Source organism: Marmota monax, unplaced genomic scaffold (assembly GCF_021218885.2).
Source record: "Marmota monax isolate L192 unplaced genomic scaffold, Marmota_monax_Labrador192_F-V1.1 WCK01_AAM20220418_F8-fsc00165, whole genome shotgun sequence".
In the NCBI taxonomy this organism is placed as follows: domain Eukaryota; kingdom Metazoa; phylum Chordata; class Mammalia; order Rodentia; family Sciuridae; genus Marmota; species Marmota monax.
The window spans coordinates 3,124,189-3,150,140 of NW_026693851.1; the positions used below are offsets into that span (position 1 = coordinate 3,124,189).

General features: G+C 33.3%; 1 protein-coding gene across 3 annotated transcripts in view; it reads right to left on the reverse strand.

Moving 5' to 3' along the window:
- Positions 1-5,756: 5,756 nt before the first annotated feature.
- Positions 5,757-25,952, reverse strand: part of Dbf4 (DBF4 zinc finger) — a 31,611-nt gene continuing 11,415 nt past the window's right edge. For 2 of the 3 annotated variants that reach the window (XM_046462481.2, XM_058585041.1), the window contains exons 3-12: positions 22,499-22,678; positions 21,060-21,110; positions 19,926-19,995; positions 19,643-19,719; positions 17,854-17,890; positions 17,004-17,049; positions 15,115-15,243; positions 14,121-14,235; positions 10,266-10,390; positions 5,757-7,693 (exon numbers count right to left, since the gene is read on the reverse strand). In XM_046462481.2, coding sequence (XP_046318437.1) covers positions 6,718-7,693; positions 10,266-10,390; positions 14,121-14,235; positions 15,115-15,243; positions 17,004-17,049; positions 17,854-17,890; positions 19,643-19,719; positions 19,926-19,995; positions 21,060-21,110; positions 22,499-22,678 — 1,806 coding nt within the window. In that variant the 3' untranslated portion in view covers positions 5,757-6,717. The remainder of the gene's footprint in view (positions 7,694-10,265; positions 10,391-14,120; positions 14,236-15,114; positions 15,244-17,003; positions 17,050-17,853; positions 17,891-19,642; positions 19,720-19,925; positions 19,996-21,059; positions 21,111-22,498; positions 22,679-25,952) is intronic. The other variant, XM_058585042.1, reaches the window with a different exon arrangement.

Here is a 25,952-nt window from a genome sequence, read left to right on the forward strand (position 1 = left end):
GTTTCTAGCGCCTCCCACCTCATACCCTGGCACAGGCTCAGCCGGGCGACGAGCACTCGGCAGGGAGCGAGCGCCCGGTGCACTCGCCCCCAGCGCACCAGTAGGGGCGCGCGCAGGAGTCAGCTGGGAAATGTAGTTCTCTAAGCATCCTGCTAGTCTCCACGACCGTGCCAACTACTACGACCTTGTGACCCTAAGGTCCTCTATATCCTGCAGACCAGAGGGAGGAAAAAGGCGAAGAAATTAGTGGTCATTACTGGCAGAAGCCCTGGCGCCGAAGATACCTGCTGCGCTGTTGTGGCAGCGAGTATTCATCCACAATGTCCTCAGGAACTACAATGTTTCCCACAAATTGGTAACTAAAGCTAGTATCACAGAACGAGACCCTAAGACAGGTTAAGTTAATCATCCAACAAACACGGGTTGAGGATCCACTTTGTGGCAGGTGGTTGGCAATGATTAAGGACACCGGTATGAGTCCCCTGCGCAATTGAGTACGAAGGCCGGTTTTTGTTTCTTATTTGGTTTTGTTTTTACATTATGGTGTGGAAAGATGATAATATATGAAAAGGTCTAGGCAGACATTTGTATGATTCTCTCAACTCTCAAGGACATTTTTGTTCCTTCTAGAATATCTGCCTGCCTCAAACCTGTATTTGAAAACCAGGCATGGGAACTCTGCTTTCTCAAGCCAATTATTCTATTTTCCTCTAGTTCCAAATGTTAGTAAAACCCTTCCTCAAAAATAAAAAAGTGAAATAAGCCAGGCGCGGTGGCGCACGCCTGTTATCCCACCAGCTGGGGAAGGATAGTGAGTTCGAACCTAACCTTAGCAAAAGCAAGGAGCTAAGCAACTCAGTGAGATCCTGTCTCTAAATAAAATACAAAATAGGTCTGGGGATGTGGCTCAGTGGTCCAGTACCCCTGAGTTCAATCCCTGGTACCTAAAAAAATAAGAAAGGCTGGGGATGTAGCTCAGTGATTTGCATTCACAGGGAGATTACAGTATACATTTATGTTTTCCGCCATGCCTATTTGAACTTTCTTGTCCTTTGTTATAATTTGGATAGATTTTGGCTATCCAGATCCTATAAAGGAATCACATTAATTAATCATGTTGATATCATATTTATTGGACCAAATATACAAGAAGTTGCTAGAACATTGGAAACTTTCATAAGAAACATGTTTTCTGCAGCCAGGTGTGATTGAACACACCTGTAATCCCAGCTACTCTGGAGGCTGAGGCAGGAGGATGATAAATCAAGGCCAGTCTGGGCAACTTCATGAGACACTGTCTCAACACAAAAATAAAAATGAATGGGGAGGTTGGGATTGTGGCTCAGCGGTAGAGCTCTCGCCTCTCTCGCCTACCATGTGTGAAGCGCTGGGTTCCATCCTCAGCACCACACACACACAAAAAAAGCAGAACAGGACTGGGGATATAGCTCAGTTGGTAGAGTGCCTGCCTTGTAGGCACAAGACCCTGGGGTCAATCCCCAGCACCAAAAAAAAAAAAAAAAAAAAAGGTATTGTTTCATTACAACTAAAAATACATTTTTTAAAAAAAGGCTGGGAATGTAGCTCAGTGGGAGAGTGTCCCTGAGTTCAATTCCTATTACTGGAAAAAAAAAAAAAAAGATGGAAAACAAGTTTCCCAGAGGGTGAAAGATTCAGGGATCTGCTATATCAATAACATCTTTAGAGTTCTTATTAGAACTCTAAACTTAGGGGCATGTCAGAATACCCCATCCAAAGGAAAAGACAAATTATTGTATGCTGAACCTTCCAAACATAAAGAAGTATAAAGCCTGATGGTCCTCTTCAGGTTCTGGAGGCAATAAATTCCACCTGGGAATACTGCTTGGAATCTTTTGTAAGAAAGACTTCCAGCTGTGAGTGAAGGCCCCAAGCAAGAATGGGCTCTACAGTCATATAACTAGGCAGGTTTAAACATTCTAGATGTTCAGTGGTAGATAAAAACATGTTGTGAGGAGCTTATGGCAAGCTACAATAAGGAAATCACAGTCCAGGCCCTTAGGGTTTTACAATAAAGCCAAGCCAACTTCAGGGGAGATGTTAGGTACTCTCTGGGGGGAAAAAAAAAAAATATATATATATATATATATATATATATATATATGAAAGTTGAAAAGTTGAAGCACCTGGCCTTAGAAAACAGCACCTGGCAAAATCTTAGAAAACATCAGGGATATCACTCTTCACCTGAGAGTGTGCTTCCCCAGGGAATTCACCCTGTAATGAGTTACCATTACAAGAATTTACAGATTTGTAAATTCCCTCAAGGAAATAATGGTGGTTTGTGGGTTATTGACAATTTATAGTTTTATTCTCTATGAAAATACTAAGACCAGGTAAAGATTTTATGGGCTGATATTAGAGGTACCTAATGTGGTCTTTGGGAGCCTCAAAAAAATTTTGGGGGTAAAACACCAAACTACTCAGCTTATTCCTTCGAGTTAAAGATATTCATTAAAAATAAGTGAATAACTCCTTTTGAAATGGTTGTAATATAGTGAGATCATTCTCAAAGTGTATATTTGTTTCCATTGTTACATGAGTTTATTACTGACAATGATACATGTCACTGTATGAACCCTCAATCTTGTATATGGAATTTTCAAGTCTTACTTTTTCGTTACCTGCTATTTTTTTTTACAATGCTTAAATTTTTCACATCTATTTCTTGCATTGAGTGTTACTTTTTTACTGATAAATTATTTTTGCGTCTTAATTGCTCTGAGCTCTTCCTAATTTTTTTATTTTTTGTATAGGATTTTAAGGAGGTTACTTCCCTCAAATATTGCTGACATAATTAAGACAGCTAATTAATGGTAAGGAGCTTATTTGCAAAGACCTTAAATTGTTCTTTTAAATCTAAGTTGTACATAATCATCAGTGTGAATAGATGACCATGTGGGTATATTGCTGTCTCTGGATACAGAAAGGGTAGTCTCTTTCTTTTTTGTTTTTGTTTTCCTTGGTACTGGGGATCGATTTACCATTTTTTTTTTTTTTTTTTTTTTTTTTTTTTTTTTAGACAGGGTCTGGCTAAATTGCTAAGACTGGCCTCAGCCTCCCAAATTACTGGGTTTACAGATGTGAGCCCACCACATCTGGCTAGAAAGGGTAATTTCTTGATTGGAATTTGTGGAAGCATGATGTTGTACTACTTCTTGTATGATACCATTAAACAGCCCTATATCTAATGCAACTGAAATGCTGAACTGCTTGACCTTTCTTTTGACTTTTCTTTGCAGTATGTCAATCTTCCCCAGCTTTTGCCCCACCCTACCCATGACATGTAATGTAATCACAGCACTTGTCTTAAGCATTTTATTTGTAATAGTACAGATTTAAAACAGGCATTTCCACAGTAGCTCTTAGATAAAAGGTAATTTGGGCCCAATTATATCTTGAGCAGCCTATACTGTGAAGGGCACTGTTTTAGACTTCTTTGTTTTTAACCTGGCAGCCTCATGGTTTTAAGATTCAGCTAGCTCAGCAAAGGTTTAATTTGCATTTATTGTGCTTAAAAACTCTTCCATCTATAGGAAGAGGTCCATTACTCTTACATCTCACTTTATTAATTAAACAACATTGGAATGATTTCTGAAAAGTGTAACAAAATTTTCTTTGGTTTCACAATCAATATTACATTTATAGAAATTTATAATATTTAAATATATAACATTTATTCACTTTCAAGTATTTTAATATATCCTTTAGATTAGCAACAGTGTTCAAACATAAAATTCATCTAGTAATACAAAAAATTATATGATGCATAAAATATACCTTTTGCTACAATTTCATTTGTCATCTTGGGAAAATTAGCATTCATTTTTGAGTCACAAAACCACATTGTCTTCACTGCTATTTCTACTTCTAGGTAATATGGAGTTAACTTTGAACGCTAATACTAGTCATCCTTAGCTGATCATTATTTAAGGTGTCTTCCCCCACACCCCCCAACATTTTTCAACTGTAGTGCTCTTGATAGCAGAATTCTACTTATATTCTTACCAGGGAATTCTTACTTGTCTGGAAATTTTTGGCAAAGCATGGGTCCCCCCCACCATCCAACACTCACACAGCCCCCTTCTCTTTCTTGTACCAGGGATTGAACCTGGGGTGCTTAACCACTGAGCCACACCCCCAGTCCTTTTTTAACTTATTGAGACAGAATCTCACTAAGTTGCTGAAGCTGGCTTGAATTCACGATCCTCCTGCCTCAGCTTCCCGTGCTGCTGGGAGGATCCCATGCCTCCTGTGCCCAGCAGTATATGACTTTCAAACCAAGAACTGCTTATCTACTTTGCTGAGGGATCTTTGAAGAATCCTACTGTGAAAGTGCCTTGCTACATTAAATGTCCTTTTGTGAGCATGCTATGGAAATGCGCCCTTCTTGTCAGTGCACATACTTGTTGCAAATGCAGGCTGGTTTTCTACCGGAAGTTATCTCCCTGGCTAGATGCCTGTCTGCACAGCTCAACCCATACAAACTTTATGTGACAGCCCTCTTACAACATATAGCACTATTAGTATAGCACTAATAGTATAGCACTATTCCAAGGGAACTGAAATTTAAACGTTTTTTTGTTTAAGATTTTAGGGGTGTTCTAAAGGTCTGATGTTCAAAATAGTAGTTAAAAAATAATGTCAAAATAAAATGTAATAGAGGGTTCGTTTCAGCTTGAGTCTTTTTCTTCTTACTAAATACAACTGAGGCAAAATTGTACTGACCAATTGTGAGGCAAACACCACCACTGAAAACTGATGAGACCATTACTCTAATACCAAAGTATCATAAGGCAAAATATATATCTCCTAATTATTTGGGAAAATTTGAAAAATACAAGTTAACTGAAGGACAGATAAACCTGCAATTTTCTAAGTTTCCAAGATTTTATAAGGCTGTATACAAAATTTGAGATTCACATATACACATGCATTTGTTACAGAAAATGCTACAATAGTAACTTACAATGGTATAAATAATAAAGCTGTTGGGAAGTCATTATTCTCTCTTTGATCTTGTCTAAGTACTTTTATACCAGAAATCATATGAACTAATCCTATATTTGGAATCATAAAAGGTTAGTGTTAATCTATAGTTCAATGCCATTTTTCCTTTCATCTCCTATTACCAAATTGATTAACACTATTAACCAAGTTTAATTTTTAGTTACTTGTAATATTTAATGGTACTTTCCCCCCAACCCTCAGTACTAGGGATTGAATCAGGGACACTGCACCACTGCATTTCCTATCCCTTTTTATTTTAAATATTTTTTACTTGTAGTTGAACACAATACCTTTTATTTTTATGTGGTGAACCCAGAGCCTCGCACATGCTAGGCAAACGCTCTAACATTGAGCCACAATCCTAGCACCTCCTATTTTTGAACATGAAACATGGTCTAAGTTGCTCAAGCTGGGCTTAAACCTGGATTATAGGTGTGTAGCACTACGCCTGACAACAAATATTTTACTGTGAAAAAGATGTCATTGGTTGTAAATGCCTCACTCCTATAAAACTATATCAAAAGGCAAAAAGTATTATCTATGAAGTCAAAATTCTTCTTACACTTGAATTTTCAATTTTCCAAATTACTTTATTGACAAGATCAAGGCAATCCTCACATGTATTTCAAAGCATTAATCTATAGTTCAATGCCATTTTCCTTTCATAATTCTATTCCATGTGGTAGCATTGTTAACTTTTTAAAAACTTTTGACTTTTTTTTTTTTTTTTTGTAGTAGTAGGGATTGAACTCAGGGATACTTTACCACTTATATTCCCAGATTTTTTTTTTTTAATCTTGAGGTGGGGTCTCACTAACTTGCACAGGCAGGCCTTGAACTTGCAATCCACCTGCCTTAGCCTCCAGTGTAGCTCAGATTACAGGCATATACCACTACAAGAGGCTCCTTCATTACTTCTTACCCTACAAAAATCTAATTCATGCCAAAGTACAAGCATGATCCAACCAGGTCACAATAAAGTTCCAATGTTTCTAATAACTCCAGAATTTATACATAGAAATTAGTATTTTTCCCTTTCCATATAAATATTGTTTTTAAAGGCAATAATTTCACATTATCAAGGGAGTCTATGCCTGTGTGTGTGTGTGTGTGTTTGAACCCAACACCTTGTGCATGTAGGAAAGTGTTCTACTACCGAGATACATCTATAGCCCAAGAATCTATTTTAATAGACAAAAGATATAACTAGAATATCCAAATTTATAATGCTTAATTTTTTGATATTCTCAAAACTTCACCCAAAGCAGTGACCAAACAAACAATATCCATTTTTTAAAAAGAAATTTTCTAGTTGTAGATGGGACACAATACATTTATATTTCATATGGTGCTGAGGTTCAAACTCAGTGCCTCATGCATGCTAGGCAAGCGCTCTACCACTGAGCCACAACCCCAGCCCCCAAATAATATTCATTTTAACTCTCAGGAAAGAACTATGAAAATAGTATGTAAAATGAGTCAAATTTATTTTATAATTTTTTATAACAGGTATTCAGTTTTGTAAAAAAATCACAAACATCATCTGTATTAAAATTTACATTTGGCTCTGTAAACAAAGTTGGCAAAAAAAACCCCTAAGAATTATATTTGTAAAAATTTCAAGAATATGATCCTTATCACTTTATAAAAAGTATACATTTTTAAAGACTAAAAGCCAGTAAATGTAGAAGTTGAAGAAGAGAAAAACGTTAACACACTATTTGAACCTTCCTCTTCCCAAATATCTAAAACATTGCATATACCACTATTTTCAGTATAGCTAGTGAAACCTAAAAACTCTGATTTCTCTTCACTTGTCTGAAATAAGTCCATTAGAGATTGTACTGGTGAACTATAAGTTCTGTTTTCTTCTTGTGTAATAAGAAATTCAGTTCTTTTCTTATCTAATTCAGCATTTGGTTCCAGATTTTCTTTTTTATTTCGTCCTAATAATATTCTTACTTTTCGATGGATTTTACTAGACGGTACATTATCCATATTCTTGACATCACATTCATTGAGTTCTTCAGGAGGACTATTCGATGTTTTTGTCTTTATTGTCAGGTGTTCTTTTGAATTTATTGTTATCAGACCAGGAGCATCACCAAACACTGAATGAAGGTCCTTTTCCCTTATGTCTTTTGATAGAAAAAGTGCAGTATCTGACTTTTGTTTTGGTTGTGATGCACTATTATCTGTATTGAAATGAGAAACTTTTATAGATGCTTGTAGCTTAAATGGACAGTGATCTACCCTTAGTTCTTCTAAGTTATTTTCATTTATAATTAATTTATGTTCAGAAATGTCAAGAATACATTCCTGATTATTTTTATGTGGAGGTAGCTGTGCAAAATTCTGCTGTATGTCATTCTCAGCTGCACTTAACATGGAACATTCATCCATCATTTTCTCATTAAGTCCTCTCAATTCTTGTGACAGGCAAGGGATGGATTCTGAAATAAACTCAAGCTTTTGTTCAGGTTCCTGGGTTTCTTCATACAGGAAATTCTGCTTGATCACCTGTGCACAATTTTCCCTGAAGTCTGTCTGAGAAATATGTTGCAATTCAAGCTTTTCTTTTGGTTCAGACTTTTTCAGGACATTTACAGAAACAGGAGAAAGGGATCCAACACTGTATTTTATTCTTTATAAGGAAAAAATTAGAAAAGAAAAAAAAATTAATTGCTATGAAAACAAATTCCTTAGTTAGAAATCAAATTAGCATAAGTTATCTTTTTTTAAAAAATTTATTTTTTAGTTGTAGTTGGACACAATAACTTTATTTTATTTGTTTATTTTTATGTGGTGCTGAGGATCAAACCCAGGGTCTTGCACATGCGAGGCGAGCACTCTGCCGCTGAGCCACAACCCCAGTCCCAAAAAGTTATCTTTTAAAGTTTTTCATCCACATTCTTCCTCCTTCCCAGGGATAACCAAAACTTTGAACTTGGTGTTTAAAACTACTTTAATCATGTAAACCAAAGATGACAGTAAGAGATCTGGGTCGGATCCTAATTTTTATTATCCTGAAAATTTCATAATTTCTGTGCTTTGATGTGTTTGTGTGTATAAATTCCACCCCAGCTTCCTTGTACCAGGGATTCAATCTAGGGGTGCTTCAAAATTAAGCATATCCCCAATCCTTTTAATTCTTTTTACTTTCAGACAGGGTATCACTAAATTTCTTAGGGCCTCACTAAGTTGCTAAGGCTAGCCTCAAACTTGTGATCCTCCTGCCTCAGCCTCCTGAGCAGATGAAATTAAAAGTGCGCACCACTGTGCCCTGCTATAATTTATATTCGTGCACATTTCACTCCTCATTTTTCTTAGAAATGACCAATGTGAGCTAGAAACTTAAATATATTTATACTTATTGGTAAACCTTAAATTTCAAACAAAGTTTTAAGCCTTTTTAGTCTAAGTAGATGGTAAACTTTATGGTTCTAAGACCTGAAACCCTTTTCTTCATGGAGCATCTTCATATTCTTGGGATCCTGGTTTGTATTAGACAATACTAAATTATGTCTATTTTTGTTTATACTTTTACTTAAGATTTCCTTTGTGCCTATCATGCATAAGGTCCTGGGTTGGAGTCCTGGCACAAGGGAAAAAAAGAAAAAAAAATTTATAAAAAGAATGATGAAAAACAGAAATACTAGTCCAATATGCTTAAAAAGAGGGAGCCAATGTTTAGAAGACTGGCCCCACAAGTAAAAATGGCCCAGATCGCCAGGTGCAGTGGCACACACCTATAATTGCAGTAATGTGGAAGGCTGAAACATAAGTATTACTTAGTGCAAGGCCCAGCTAGGCAACTCAGTGAGACCCTGTTTTGACATAAAAAAATTAAAATGCCCAGGAATGTAGCTCAGAGGTAGAAATGCTCCTGGGTTCAATACCCCCACTTAAAAAAAAAAAAAAAAAGCAGGGAAGTAACTTACTTATGGGGTATCCAGCTCATAACACCAACAAATAGTTCAGAATTTTGTGAATTTTGCTGCAGAATGAGGTTTTAGGGAATTGAAAGCTCTTACAGGAGCCCTACAGTTTTAATAGTTGGAAATAAGCCTGCAAATGCCGTATTAGTGAATCAGTCATGAACCATTCTGAATGTTACAGAAATATGAGATTTAAGAACTGTTTTACCAGCCAGACACAGTGGCACACAGCTTGGGAGGCTGAGATAGGATCGCGAATTCAAAGCCAGCCTCAGCAATGGTGAGGTGTTAAGCAACTCAGTGAGACCCTGTCTCCAAATAAAATGTGAAATAGGTCTGGGGATGTGGCTCAGTGGTTGAATGCCTGAGTTCAATCCCCAGTACCAAAAAAAAAAAAGTCAACAAACAAACCCCCCAAAATGTTTTACCTAGAGTCAAAAGAATTATCGATGGTTGTGGCTCAGCAGTAGAGCAATTGCCTAGCATGTGTGAGGGACAGTGTTTGATTCTCAGCACCGCATGTAAATAAATGAATAAAGGTCCATCAACATCTCAAAAAATATTTAAATAAATAAAAGTACATATATAAATACACTGAATAAACTTTGAGTTACCACCAACTCTATAGTATATCCATATGAAAGCATTTTTTAAAATTTAGATTAATGGGAAAAATCTAATCAGGACCACTTTTTGTCAATGTGCTGTTACTGTATATTGAACTGGACTGTATTCATAGTTAAAACTCATTATAAGCAATAGAATTTAAGCAAAAAATATTTATGATAGTATTGATAAGCCTTAATAGAGGCAAGTAGACAAAGGTTTCTCAAAACTCCATAAGATTAACTAAAAGTTCAAAGCCTTTTTAGTCTAAGTAGATGGTAAACTTTATGATTCTAAGACCACAGATTGACAAATTATAGAGTCTGGGCAAAATCTAGCCTTCAGTCTATTTTTTGTGAGTAAAGCTTTGTTGCAAAATAGCCATATTTGTTGTATAATAGCAAAGCTGTACAGATGTAACAAAGATCTTACAGTTTAAAAAATATAAAATATAAACTATCTGGCTCTTACAGAAAAAGTTTGCCAGCTGCTTTTCTAAACCATGTCAAGGAGACTAAAACTAAAGTAGGAAGTAGGGGAAGAAGTTATTAGTCTTTAACCATACTTATATCCTGAAAATACATATCCTTTCTGTGAACAAGTAAACTTTGATTTTTAGTGTAATAAAATAGTCTAATAATCTAGAATTATTATAAAACTTTGATAAATTACCTTTTCTTTTTAGGTGTGTCTCTTTCATATTCCACAAAATCAAAAACTAACTTAGATACAATATCATCAACAACTTGATACTGGTTACTCTGTGCAAAGTTTCTGTGTTGCTCACTAAGAAGGTGCTAAAAACAAACAAACAAACAAATATATCACAAAAATTATATTTTTAAACCAACATATGCTTTTTTGTTCAGAATTTCTAACATTTTTATGTCTGTAAAGTTAGGTTTATATTAACTACTTCAAAACCTCTTACTAGACTTAAAAGTATGTCAAGAAGTAAAACAAATTACTTCTTAGAATCCATTAAAATTTTTGTTTTTGTCTGTGACAAATACTAATTTGTGATTACAACAGAAGTGAAAAGAAACATTATCAGAAAAAGAACGAAAGAGAAGAAAAACAGTAACATTTAACATTCACTGTGTACTAATATCTTTGTAAGACACCTTTCCCCATCTAAGTGAGTAATGTAGGGTTTATGGAATATTACATGAAATATGTACAATAAGACTAAATAAATAAACCACATTAAATGCTGTGAAGTTATTAAAAAGTAAAGACCTGTAACCAAAGAAAACATTCAAGAATGATCAAACAAAATTATGTCATCACCCAGTACTCTTAATATAGGGTAAGAAGTTATTCTCAATCTTAAAAGTTAACAACAAAAGAAGTTCATAGAATATTAGGATGAAACTCACAGGAAACAAAGTTCCTTCTGAGTGGGACTTCCAGGCTAATTCTATCAACTGTCAGTTAATTAGGACACTGTTATTTAAAAGCACCATTACAAAATTTTAACTTTTGATGATTTGATTACATTGCCAAAAACCAAATTCTCACAGGTCACAAAATCATGCATAGAATACATGTGTATTCTTTCTTACTTGAAATATTTTCCACATACAAATTATATATGGCCAATAATATAAGAAAAGAGAGAAATGATTAAAATTTTAAAATAAAGGTAAAATATATAAAGTCAGACTCAGTGTATATTCTAGAAGGAAAAAAAATCCCTTAACCACCTAAGCAAATTAAGTAAAGCAATATTAAATTATTATGTAGTTTCCTTCTACTTCTACCTAGTTGCTCTTACTCATTCTTTAGGTCTTGATTTAATATAGCTTTCCCTGTTGGGCTTCTCTGTAGTACTTTTGGTTAAGTAACCTCAGTATTTATTTTTACTTTCTATTTTTTGGGTGCTTGCTGGAGATTGAAGCCAGAGTCTCATGTGTGCTAAGCACACCCTCTACCACTAAGCTACACCCCTCACCCCTAGCTGCACTGTTTACTACCGTTGCACTCTATACTTCACTTTTGTGACATTCATCATGTTTGCAAATACATGTTTTGTATTTATCTTCTTGTCTGACCATAATATGTACAAGGAAGGTCTTTTTATTGATTCAAAAATATTTGTTAAACGGATTGGCACAGGTAGAACTCAGTCATTATGAAACGTAAGATTTAAAACAAAAGAATATTTTCTTTATTCTTTTTTTAAAATATTTTTTAATTATAGATGGATGCAATATCTTTATTCTGTTATTTTTATGTGGTGTTGAGGATCGAACCCAGTGCCTCACGTGTGTGAGGCAGGTTCTCTGCCACTGAGCCACAACCCCAGCCTCTTCTTTATTCTTTTTCTTTAATTTTTTTTTCGTAGTTGTAAATGAACAGAATGCCTTTATTTTTTTTATTTTTATGTGGTGCTGAGGATCGAACCCAGTGCCTCATACATGTGAGGCTGAGTTAGCTACAGCCCCAGCCCCCCTTCTTTATTCTTAATGACTAAAAAAAACATACAAATGAAAAACTCAAAGACACAATCTTAAATGAATTCCATTCCCAACATCAACTTTCACTAATTTTCCTTTTTTGTGACAACCACTGAACAACTTTTTGTTTTGCAGAATTAACATTTTCTGAGAATCACATAATAATCACGAAAAGAAGCCATTCTAGATTATTCTATCGTTATAACAGTGAAGTAAATCTTGGGACAAATGTGTAATTTCAAAATGATTTGAGGGAAAGGAAAATATTTGAAACATTTTAGCTTCTGATTAAATGCAATTTTAAACCATATTTCCCCTTTATTATATAAATAAAACACATATATACATACTAATATCATTTAGGGTTGTAAAATTCCAACTTAAGAGTATGAAGACAGATACTTTATGAATCAGATATTTTAAAAATTTATTCTTTTTCTTTAGCTTTCCCAACATCTTTAATCCAAACCAGACCAAACCAAGTTATCAAAGCTATCTATTTTTGTTAAGGTAGTTTCTTCATGGCATTTTCAGGTAAATGAATGGCACTGGAGAAGATAATGCTAAGTGAAGTTAGCCAATCCCCCACCCGCCCCAAAATTGCCGAATGTTTTCTCTGACTCATCTTGAGGTAGGGAGGGGGAGCATGGGAGGAATAGATGAATTCTAGATAGGGAAGAGGGGTGGGAGGGAAAAGGAGGGGGCAGGGATTAGCAAGGATGGTGGAATGTGATAGATGTCATTATCCAAAGTACATGTATGAAGACATGAATTGGTGTAAACATACTTTATATACAAACAGAGGTATAAAAAATTGTTCAATATGTGTAATAAGAATTGTGATGCATTCCTCTGTCATGTATTTAAAAAATAAAACCAAAAAAAAAAAAAAAAATAGATAGTATCTTGCCCAGGCTGGTCTTGAATTTGTGCACTTAACTGATCCTAACTGATCCTCTGAAATAGTTGGGACTACAAGGGTGAGCCACCACACCTGGCTTTCTATTTACTACCTTAAAAATAAACCATTCAAATAAAAACTAACCATTCAAATAATAACATTAATAAGCATTTACTATGTGTCAGGCTCTGTCTAAGGACACACAAGACAAGAAGCCAGGATTCAAATCTAATGAACCTAGGTCCAAAGCTCCTGCTCCTTTTCTTTGGTATTGAGCACCACATAAAAATAAATAAATTTATTGTGTCCGTCTATAACTAAAAATATTAAAACTAGTAGCCCCCCATCTTTAAAACTCTATCTGGTATGCCCTGCCAACTATTCTATTTGATCTTCCTGCTACCTCAAGAATTCTCCACTTGTTTTCAACTCTTTTCTTCCCAATAGTAAATAAGAAGCAAAAAATTTCAGGCCCAGATTACTTTATGTGTGATTCATCATTTCCTCTCACTGCCAATAGCTACTCCCATCAGCAAATCCTCTTCAGCCCCAACTTTAAAATATACCCATAATCTTGAGCATGTCTCAAGCACTTCTTTTACCACGCTTAGTCCAGGCCACCACGATGTGTTATTTCATTGACTCAATCAGTTTGAGACTATTCCTCTTGCTTATTTCAATATACACAAGTCTTATTACATAATAATTCTCTATTCTATCAGTTAAATATTCCTTGGCTGGTTTAAATTAGTAACAACATCTTTATTTTTTTGGTTTGGTTTAGTTTTTCCAAAGCAATGATATGACATTCTCTACATATACTTGATTATTTTTCAAATATTTTCAAATTATTTTGGGTTCTCAAAATTTAAGATATTTCTAGATATTTCTATCAAAAAAAAAGAAATATAAACTATTTGTAGGAACTGGGATTGTGGCTTAGCAGTACAGCGCTTGCCTAGCACATGTGAGTCCCTGGGTTCGATCCTCAGCACCACATAAAAATAAATAAATAAAGGTACTATGTTCACCTACAAAAAAAAAAAAAAAAAACCTATTTGTAATTATCAAGTTGTAAACCACAATCAGAAGTTGTTAAAATTTAAATTACAAATATTCTTCAGAGTTTCTGAAACATTAATCCCCTAAATATAAAATCACATTTACTGTTTCGAGATCTTCATATTTCTGTAAGCAACATTCACAATATCCTTTTTTTTTCTTCTCTTTCAACTGGAGTTGGATTGGGGTCTCACCATATTTATCGCCATCCGTTTGAATTCTGGAGATAGATAGAAATGGTTAAAAAAAAACCCTGCTAAATCTAAAGAATAATTTTCAAAATTTACTGTCCTACACGGGATCTACATAATTTGCACAGAACTGAATTACTAGCAAGTACTTTTACCCACATTTCTTTCTTTCTTCTGGGGGGTGTTAAGGATTGAACCCAGGGACACTATATTTAGCTACATTTATAACCCTTTTGTTTTGAGACAGGACATTGCTTCTAAGTTGTCCAGGCTGGCCCCAAATGTGTGATCCTACTGTCTCAGTCTCCTGAGTCACTGGGATTACAGGACTGTGCCACTGTGCCTGGCAAATTTTTTTTGGTGGGGAGAGGTTAACTGAGGACTTAAGCCAGAGGTCTTAAAACCACTGAGCCACATCCTCAACCCTTTTTATTTATCGAGACAGGGTTTTGCTAAGTTGCTAAGGCTGCCTTTGAACTTGCAATCATCCTGACTCAGCCTCCCAAGTTGCTGGAATTACAGGCCTGTGCCACCACACCTGGCCCATATATTTTTAAAAGAAATTTAAAAGCAAAATAAGAATGTACTAAATATTCTGGAGCATACTTCAGATGATTCTTGAAAGAAAAATACCCATTTGCATTATTTGCAAACATTTCCTCTCCATCTCCCTCCTCTGCAAACTAAAGTCTAAACATGATGCACTTAAAATAGATTCAAACTTCAAGCATAGGGTCATTACAAATATACAAGGAATGAAAAGTAAGCAGAATAGTGATTAGAAACAGAAACATCATCCCTATCATGAAATAAAATGAACCATTTCAAATATTTGCTTATAAAGAAATAATTTCTTGAGATGATAACCTTTAAGAATATTCCTTGTAAAGGTAATGATTCAAACCAACCTTAGTTTAACCTGAGTTTGCTTTTGGATACTAGATGGCTTATCTACATCATATGGACTGCAGGGCTTCTGAATCGAGTAGTTTATAAAAGGCATATTTGTCATCTGAAGATAAAATGGCCTATAAAGTCTAAAAGAAAAAACAAATAGGCTTCTGTGATTAAATAGAACCAATTTGTAGGTTGAATCTACATTAAATGAAACCAATTTTAATGTCTTACCTCCTTTCACTTAGAATAATGTCCTCAAGCTTCATCCATGTCATCATTTTTTATTATGACTTACTATACCGTTCTGTGTATACATATGTATATATCTCCCACATCTTGTTTTCTTTGTTCATTTGCTGATGGATATGAGTAACGTTTACCTTTATTTTATTTTTTAAATTAAAAAAAGTGGATATCCTAATTGATATGAAGTGGTATTGTTTGATTTAGACTTGCATTTATCTATTAGCGATTTTGAATATCTTTTCATTTGTTGGTTGGCCATGCATACATCACTGAGAAAGTGTACTTTGTATATTTCTTAATCAGGTTATATCTGGGGTTTTGTTTGTTGAGTAATGTTTTTCTTTTAATTGTAGTTCTTTATATATTCTGGATATAAACCCCTCATAAGATATATGATTTGCAATTACCTTCTCCCATTCTTTAGGTTAGCTTTTAACTGTTGTCATTTGATGTGCAGAATTTACAATTGATACATTTCAATTATTTTTATTTTATTTGCTGCTTGTGCTTTTAAATATCATATCTAAAAAAACCATCAACAAATTCAATGTCATGAAGTGTTTATCCTGTGTTTTATTCTAAGAGCTTTATAGTTTTAGGTCTTATAAGAGTTCAACTTCATTCTTTTGCATGTTGATATCTAGTTTTTCCCCCCAGTTTTTGTTATGGTTCTTTTCCATTCAATGCCCTCCTTATGGCAAAAATGATTTGATCATGTGTGATGGGTTTTTTCCTGGCTCTGTAAACTACCTATATGGCTGAGCTTATGCCAGTACCAAACTTTTTGATTACTGTAGTTATGTAATAAATTTTGAAATCACGAAGTGTGAGAAATTTCACTTTGTTCTTTTTTCAAGACTGTTTTAGATATATGGGGATTCTTGAGAGTTCAACTAAATTTTTGAATGGGTTTTTCTACTTCTACAAAACAATAAAAAAAATACATCATTAGGTTTTTTGACAAGAATGACACTGAATCTATAGAATGCATTGGTAGTGTTAATCAATATCTTAACAATATTAAGTCTTCTAATCCATAAATGTGGCGATCTTTCCATTTATTGGTGTTTTCTATAGGCCTAACTCTGAATTGCACTTTTTCTTCACAGTAACACATTTCATCAAAAGAAGTTTCAACACGTTTGTAACCTCAGTGAGCACCCAAAAGAACTATACATGTTTAAATAAATAACTGAAAAGAAAGAAATCTAATTCTTCTATTCCAAACTACTTTATTTATATGTATAGTTTTCACCAAAATTATTCTATAAAACTTCAAAGTGTAGGAAAGCTTCCATACTAGATGTTATATTTCAATTTTATATTTCCAAATAGCATCTAATACCTATTTTCACAAATGTAAGAGTGATCTTTAAGTTGTAGTTCTAAATCATATGGTACTGTAGAGAACAATTATTTGAAATGCTAAAAAACGAGCTGGACTCATGATTGCTCTAAACCAGATACTTCAAAGACATCTACAATATACTGAAATTAAATCCAGTCCTTAAGCGCAAATGAATTAATGACACATGCACACTTATGTAATATAAAGGAACTTAACAGTATTAATGGAAATAGCTTCATTAATTTAGAGAGATTTTCTCCTTTAAAACTGCATCTAAGTCATATTTATCACACTTAAGATACTTACTGGCTCATATCTTCTACCTTTACAAAAGGCTTTTTGAGTCTTCCTGCTTAAGAACATAGAAAACATAATATTATGGAGCTGCAAATCCAGGATCCCCACTCAAATAAAACCACTTTGACAAAACCCCCCTGAAACCAGAAATAACCTATTCATTTCAAAGATTTAATCCTAAGGAGAAGGCCATTCCAATATCACTCCATTTTCAAAAATCTCAGAAGGTTTGGCCATATTCTGAGATTCTCAAACTAAATGGAATTCCCAAAGGGTCTATGAATAGAATATAGGAGGAATGTGAATTGACATAGAAAAGTTACATTTTTATTTTCACTACCCTCTAGTTGATACTTAACATTTCCTCCAATTATAAATGTAAGTAACAGATCACAGTAGCACTGACACTACTATAACTTTGCTACCAATGGAATAGCATGTATTTTCACAGTATACTGGTTGTTATAGATATATCAAAACATTGTTTATGCTTATCACTTTAAAAATTACAGTAGCAATCAGAATAACTGATAGAACCTTGTTTTCAATATGCAATAAAAAGCAAGTATAGCACTACTTCATAATTAAAATAACTTTCATAAATCAATGTCAACATAATTGATTTTTTAATAATGTAATGATAAAAAAAAAAAGTGTTTTAAGAAATATCATTCAAGGGAGGGGGCTCCATAGGCTTCACCAGACTGTCATAGGGAGTACATGTTCTAAAAATAACCAGGAATCCCCTAAAAACAAAACAATTTAAAGAGCTATTTACATGATATTAGACTATCTTTATGTGATTTATTCTATTTTATAGGTATAAACCATATATATTTACGGGTATCAAAATACTTACTTCTTGTTTTTTGTGTTCCAATACCAACTCTTTTTCCCTTAAAAAAATTGTGAAAATAATGTGTTTAAAAATATAGTAAAAGAAGCAATAGCACTTGTTTTTGAAAACTGAAACAAATTAGAACAACCACCCACAAAAATTAAGACAGAACTGAGAGGCTGAACAAAACTGGGATGACTGCCTGCTAAAACAATCGCAAAAACAAAATCAACAGTCTCTAGACTATTATAATAGATCTGAGGCCTACACAACATAACATTTACAGTATCCTATATATAAAATGCAAACTTATCTGGCTTATTAAAAAAAAACAGGAAAAAATGACCAATTATTGAAGATAAACAATAATCAGATTCTAAGACCAAAATATTTCTAATGTCACAATTACTGTGAAGGTAAACACATTTAAAATGAAACAAAAGTATAAGTTATCAGTAGAAAAAAGAATTCACCAGAAATTGTTGGACTGAAAAATACATTATAGGAGATATAAAATTCATTGGATGGCCTTAATAGAATGTAGATGACAGAATGAAGTGTCAGTAAACTCAAAGATAAGTGAACAGCTATCTCCAATTGAAAAACAGAAAAAAAAAAAAGATTGAGGAAATACAAAACAGAACGTCAGGGATAAGTTGAGGTAAAATCAAGAGAGACCTTTTAGTATTACTGGAGTTGTACAAAGTGATATCCCACTCAATTATCAAGCTGTATTATACTAATAAGAAATTGCCCAAACATGCCAAATTACTTATTTGTGTTTTCATGTCTTTATACACTCTTTCCTATGAAATTTATTTTCGTCTGGATCCTAGTTACTTGAGGACTGAATGAGGAAAACCAAAGCAGACCACAAAAGAATGGTCTGGACATATGAGGAAAGCCAAAGTCAGCTACGAAATGAAATATTCCAGGAGAGATTAGAAAAGTGCAAGGACAGAATGGACAATGGTTAAGAAAACCAATATGATTTAAAAAATATCAAATTGATTCAGCAAATTGGTCAGGAGTTTCATATCTTATAGGTTGAAAAGTGAATGGAAAATATTAGAGATTTAAGAAGCATGAATGAAAAGAGTGATATAAAGATTGGATAGTAGGTAGGGATGTGGGATCAAAGGAAGGTTTACTGTATTCGTTTTAAGGTCAGACTATATAGCCATACAAGATTTTGTTACACCATCATCATACTATATTCACTATTTGGTTCTAAAAAATAATACATTATTTATATTAGGAATTTCTTATGCAATAGACTATTTTAGTTTTATTTTACAGAGTAAACAAAAGTACCTATAAAAAACAATAGCAGGTGGCTGGGCTTGTATGTAGCTCAGTGGTAGAGTGCTTGCCTAGAACATGTGAGGCATGGGTTCGATCCTTAGCACCACATAAAAATAAAATAAAGGTGCTGTGTCCATCTACAACTAAAAAAATAATAATATCTGTATGGGTGTGAGATATGCATATGCTTATATGTGTATGTATAAAAACAACAACAACAAAAACCTACTGGCAACCAAAAAGAAAGTAAAAAATAAAAACCAAAACTCATTTGTCACTCCACTATCCCAAGGGCAACTTTTCCTCATGAGTACAATCCTAAAGTTAAATCATACACAAAAATTCAGAAACATGCATACAATACACAAACTCACCCCTGAGATTCTGACAATATTTTGAACCTGGCAGGAAATATTTCACAGATACATAAAGACTAAAAATGAAACAAAAAACAAAACTTGACCACTTTTAAAAACCAGTTTAACAATTAAAGAAGACAACATACCACATCTCTTATGGAAGTACTTGATTTCTTGAGTAAATACAACTCTTTTTTCTTTTGTTCAATGTAGTATCTAATGTCTTTATTAAAAGAAAGAAAGGGCTTATGATTAATAATTTCCAAGTTGGAGTGAAACATCAGTATTTCCTTAGAGTTGTAGTAAATTTAGATGAAGGATTTACCATTATAGGTATTATAAAAGTTTTCACTAGGTAAAGCCAGGAACCAAAGGATGGACATAAGTCCTATACCCAAAATTGTCAAAAGTCAATTATAAAATTCTTACCATCAATATGAAGAATTTTTACTCCCCATGATAAGGCATTTGATAATATACTATTTGAAGGAATGAAATCCTGTTAAAAAAACAAACAAATAAGGTTTGATGATTTTTCTAGAAAATTGCTATTAAAAATGAGCTACTTTCTTAAAAAAAGCTTAATGTCACTTATTCATAACAGGTCATATAGAATTATAATAGCAATGAAGACCTCATTTTTTTCTTTTGGTATTTCTAAAATCAATCCTGTTTAATATAGTAATATGTTCTTGAAAAAACTCAATGCATACTTTAAGGAAAATTTCAAAAGTTTCCAACAATAATTTAAAAGACCACAAGATGGGGATGTTTTTCCATAAAAAGCAAATTCTGTTCTTTGTAAAGGAGATACATGCTGCAACTTACACTTTTACTATTAAAAAAAGAATGAAAGGAAGATTTCAAGGATATCTATAATATCCAGTTGCATTTTTAGTAAAAAAATACAGTGTTAATTTTTTAAAGGAACAAATTTATTTTGATTTTTCTGAAAATACCAGAAACTATGAAAAACAAGCTGAATATTTGGCTATACCAAAAGCAGAATACAAGTAAACATTATGTTTGAAGATCATGTTTAAGCTTTGAGAATCATTTTAAAATGCCAAGTTTAATTATTTTCTCAATAGAGCAAAACAAGTTTACTAAACTGCAAACAACTAGAGTGTTTTTTTAAACTGCTGTAATTTTTTTTTTTCTGGTACCAGGGATGGAACTCAGGGACACTCAACCACTGAGCCACATTCTCAGCCCTATTTTGTATTTTATTTAGAAACAGGGCATCACTGTGTTGCTAAGCTCCTCACTGTTGCTGAGGCTGGCTTTGAACTCATGATCCTCCTCACTCAGCCTCAGGAGCTGCTGGGATTACAAGCATGTGCCACAGTACCCAGCTGTAATTTTTTTTTTTTTTTTTTTTAATTAAAAGAAAAGCACTCAATTCTACCCCGGAATATCATCTTTTATAAACAAGATGCTCAAATATCAGGGGAAAAAAAAAAAAAACACTAAAAGCAAAATCTGTCAATGGATGAATTTAGATCCCTACAGAACATGATATTGTATGGTTGGGGACAGTGTGAAATTAAGGTTCCTACTTACATGATCCTTGATAGCTTTTTCAACTAGTAATTTTCCTCTGCTTAAACAAACCTATAAAGTCCAAGAAAAATACACAAACATATAAAGAGTTGTAACAGTGATCCTTTGAGAAAAACTTAAAAAATATTAAAAAAAAAGGAAAAAGTTTGTTTCTTCTTGTTTTTTGTTTTCGTGGAGCAACTTAATTCAACCAAATGAGACCCAAGAGTTCAGTTCTGCAGTAAATTCTATTCAATAAGAAAAATAGGTTTCATTGAAGTTTTATACTTATAATTACCTAGTTTACACTTTAGTTTATTAAAATGAAGATTTAAGAAAAAATACAAACTTTATATACTATATTTACAAGTTATATTCCTTTTTAAATAAAATACCAAGAAAAGTAGTTGAAATATGATGAGCAAAATTAATTGGGAATCAATCATTAGTATTATCTCCTTGCTTCAAAAAAGTATTAATTGAAAAAATGCATAAGCCTTCTTTATCTCTTTTCACTTCTTTGACTATTTTTCCTTCCATATGTTTCTTTTTCAAGTGATTTTCCCTTGTAATTCTTTTATTTATACCTGTTTTCCCATTTCTGCTTCTCAAATAACTATAGTAAACAAAGGAATATATTTAAAAATCACAATTTAGTTCATTTCAATCTAAAATTGAGAATAAATGAAGTTTTTCTTTCAATAGATGAATTTTTTCTTTCAATCTCTTACCTCCCCACAACCAATTAAATAAATTTGTCCTTACTTGTATCTTCCAACTTATTAATGAAGTGTTAGATATATCAATAATTTTATAATGGGGGTGGTAACCTCTCTATGCAAAGGGCTCTCTAGGTCATATGGTCTCTATTACTATGATTGAATTCTGCCTAAAGAAAAAAGCAAACATAAGTAATACCTACACTAACAGGTATTGCTATGTTCTAATTACACTTTACAAGCAAAGAAATCTGAATTTCATATAATTTCTACTTGTTACAAAATACTGTTTCATTTTTTTCTACCAACCATTTGGAAATTTAAAAACCATGCTTAGTTTGCAAAGCTATACAAAAAACAGGCAGCAGGCTGAATTTGGTCTGTTTGCTTACCCCTGGTCTAAAATTAAAAAAGGTTTCTATAGTTCTTCTTTAAAGGAATAATCTGCTATTATTTTTTAATTGTCAATTACTCTAAAAAATAAAACCCATCTTCAAGTACAAGGGCACATTTTAGGCAACAGGGTATTACTGCACTATACTATTAAGAAAAAAAAATCACCTTTCTAAAAGACAGCAACCTTATTAACTAGAAAGCCACAATAACTTTTCTACCCAAGTGAACTCTGCTGCCAGCATGCTACTGAAAATCATGAGATGTTCAGGCTACAGTCTGAGAGTCTTAAAAGGACTTAATCTATCTGGAGAGTTAAATGAACTTCCATCATTTAAAGAGACTTACTGAATCTGGAGATTTAAATGAACTTCCATCATGGCTGGGATGAGGTGAAGTGGTTTCTGCAGTATATGTAGATTCTGGACTTGGTATAGGAGAAATTCGACCCAATGTTTGTGCAAATTTTGCTTCCTTTTTATTTGAAATGAGATAACTGATATCTTTGCTGAGAAATTCTTCAACTCGCTAGAGGAAAACAAAGTATTTTTATGTAATAAAAACCATACTTGTTTCATACACTAGGCACAATATAAAATTTCAATTGATGTAACAATATCTTGCAAATGGTGTTTTCAAGTCTATATTTTCCTCAATCTGGAGTTCTATGGAAATATAATGAGAGTTCTAAAAGCACAACAGCAAGTATTTTACCCTAATCAATGTAATCCATGTAACAACCCCATAGTATTAATATTATCCACATTTTTCAGGAGACAATTGAAATGACTTGCTTGAGGTCACACCAGTAGTAAATAAAAGAATTTGAATATAAGTGTTCTGATTCAATATAAGCAGCAGGCATGCAGAACTTTCGGTAATGATGGAGAAATGCTCTTTGCATATCTAATATGGTAACAAGTTGCCACATATAGCCATAAGGACTTGAAATATAGTTATTATGTCCAAGCCACTAAATTTTAAATTTTATTTAATTTTAATGAATTTAAATAGACACATATATGGTTACTGTATTATACAGCATGACTCTGAATCATGAAGTTATATCCCCAAAGGTTTAAACTTATAAGGTGGAGGAAACATTTACCCTCATCAGCATAAGACTGAATTTCCCCACTAAAATATTTGAAAACAAATGCTTAAATGCCTAAATTTATAAACATGTACCAAAGTCAATATTATTGAAGAGCACCTGCCTCTAGGGGCAGAAATAAAACACTAGATTAAGTAGAATTAAATACTAAGTAGAATAATATTAAGAGTATTATTAAAATATATATTGTATAAATACACAAATGTTACAGAAAAACACTAAATACTAATCAGAAATAAATCACTGCTCATTAAAAATCAAATCACCCTTTTTCCACAATATGCACTTTAAATGATCAGTTAATAAATAAAATTTATTAAAAACTTTATTAAACTTATATATTCCAGGTATTTGACTCAAATTCATGCAAGGCCAGGCAGAAATATAAATGACAATTTATATGTTCAACACTGTCTTCATTTTCATAAATATGAGGCTGTAGCAATGCCAGAGGTTCTTTTTATGATTTCAACCATTTTTTGTGTATAATTCAGAGACAATAAGTACAACCACAATGTTATACAGTCATCACTACTATCAATTCCAGAATTTTTTCATCTTCCCAAACTGAAAGTTGATACTCATTAAATAATAACCCTATTTCCCAATCACCACAGCCCCTAGTAACCTCTATTCTACTCTATATGAATTTGGCAATTCTAGATGCTTCACTATTGTGATTTGAACACCCTCATTAAAAGTCATCTTGAAATTTAATTCCCATTATGGGGTATTTAAGAGGGTGAAAATTTATTCTGACTGGCATGGAGGAAGAATCTTTAGAAATTAAGTTGAATGAGGTCCTAATCCAGGCCCTAAATCAATGAGACTGGGGCTTTATAAGAGACAAGATCTGAGTTAGGAAGATCAATTTTGCTATGTGATGCCCTTTGTCAATTTGAGGTTCTGTATATAGTCCCCACTAACAAGGATTTCACTGGATGCTGATACCTAATTGTGAACTTTACTACCTTAAAAACTAGAAGTCGAATAAACCTCAATCCTTTAAATTACTCGTTATTCAGCTATAACAATAGAAAGTGGATTAAGATACTCATTTAAGTAGAATCCTGTATTTGTGACTGGCTTCTTTCACTTACCAAAATGTTTTTAGGGTCCATTCATGTTATAGCATGTATCAGAATTTCGTTTATTCTTATAGCTAAATAGTACATTTTATGTGTATACAATGTTTTGTTTATTTACCTGTTGAACATTTGGGCTGTTTCCACTTTTTGTCTGTTGTGAATAATGCTCCTCTAAATATGGATATACAAATATTATTTCGACATTTTGCTTTCAATTCTTTTGGATATACATCCAGAAATAGAATTGTTAAAAACTTCTAATTTTTCCAGAAACCATGAATACTGTCTTGCATAGTGGTCACATCATTTTACATTCCCACCAACAGTGCACAAAGGTTCCATTCTTCACAACACATACAATTTTCTGGTTCTTAGTAGCCATAAAACTCACTGCATGACTCACTGTAGTTTTGATTTGCATTAAGGGAAATGCTTATAGATGTTGAACATCTCTTCATGCACTTATTAGCCATTAGTATATCTTCTTTGAAGAAATGTTTCCTTAGGACCTTTGTCTTTTTTTTCTTTTTTTTTTTTTAACAATGCAGTCTTGCTACACTGCCCAGGCTGGTCTCAGACTGGTAGTCTCAAGTGATCCTCTTGCTGCAGTCTCCAAGTAATAGAACCAAAAGTATGTACCACCACATCCAGCTTTTGCCCATTTTTAAATTAGATTATCTTTCTTTTGTTGAACCATATAAGTTCTTTATATATCATTGGTATTAATCAGTTATCAAATACATAATTTGCAAACATTACCTACCATTCTATGGGTTGTCTTTTCACTCTCATAATAGTGTCCTTTGAGCCACAAGAGTTTTTAATTTTGACTAAGGCACATTTACCTTTTCATTTGTTGCTTATGATTTTGGCATCATACCCAAGAAATCATTGCCAAATCCTATGTTATAAAGATTTCCCTCTATATTTTCCTCTAAGAATTTTACCTTTAGCCAGGCATGGTTGCACATGCTTATAATCCCAGTGGCTTAGTAGCCTGAGGGGGGAGGATTACAAGTTCAAAGTCACCCTTAGTAACTTAGTGAGCCCTAAGCAATTTAACAAGATCCTATCTCAAAAAAAGGTTTGGCGATGTGGCTAAGTGATTAAGCACCCCTAAGTTCAATCTCTGGTACAATGAGAAAGAAAAAAAGAATGAATGAATGAATTTTGGGAAGAAAAAAGGAAGAAATTTTACCTTTATATTTAGATCTCAGATCTAATTAGAATTAATTTTTGTACATATGTCATGGTCCAACTTCATTTTATACAGGTGGATATCCACCTTTCCCAAAACCAGTTTTGCCCACTGAATGGTCTTGGTAATTCACTATATACATACATACATACACACACACACACACATATATATATGTATGTGTATATGTGTATATATATATACTTACATGTATATAAATATAAAAGGGTTTATTTCTGAGCTCTGTTCTATTCCATTTGTCTGTATGTCTATCTTTTATGCTAGTGCCACATATTTTGTTTGGTTTTCCATTTCTTAGACTTGAGTTAAAACTCCTTGGTAGAATAAAACACACTTAAAAATCTGGTACTGGGGACAGAGCTTCGAATCACTCCTGCAAGG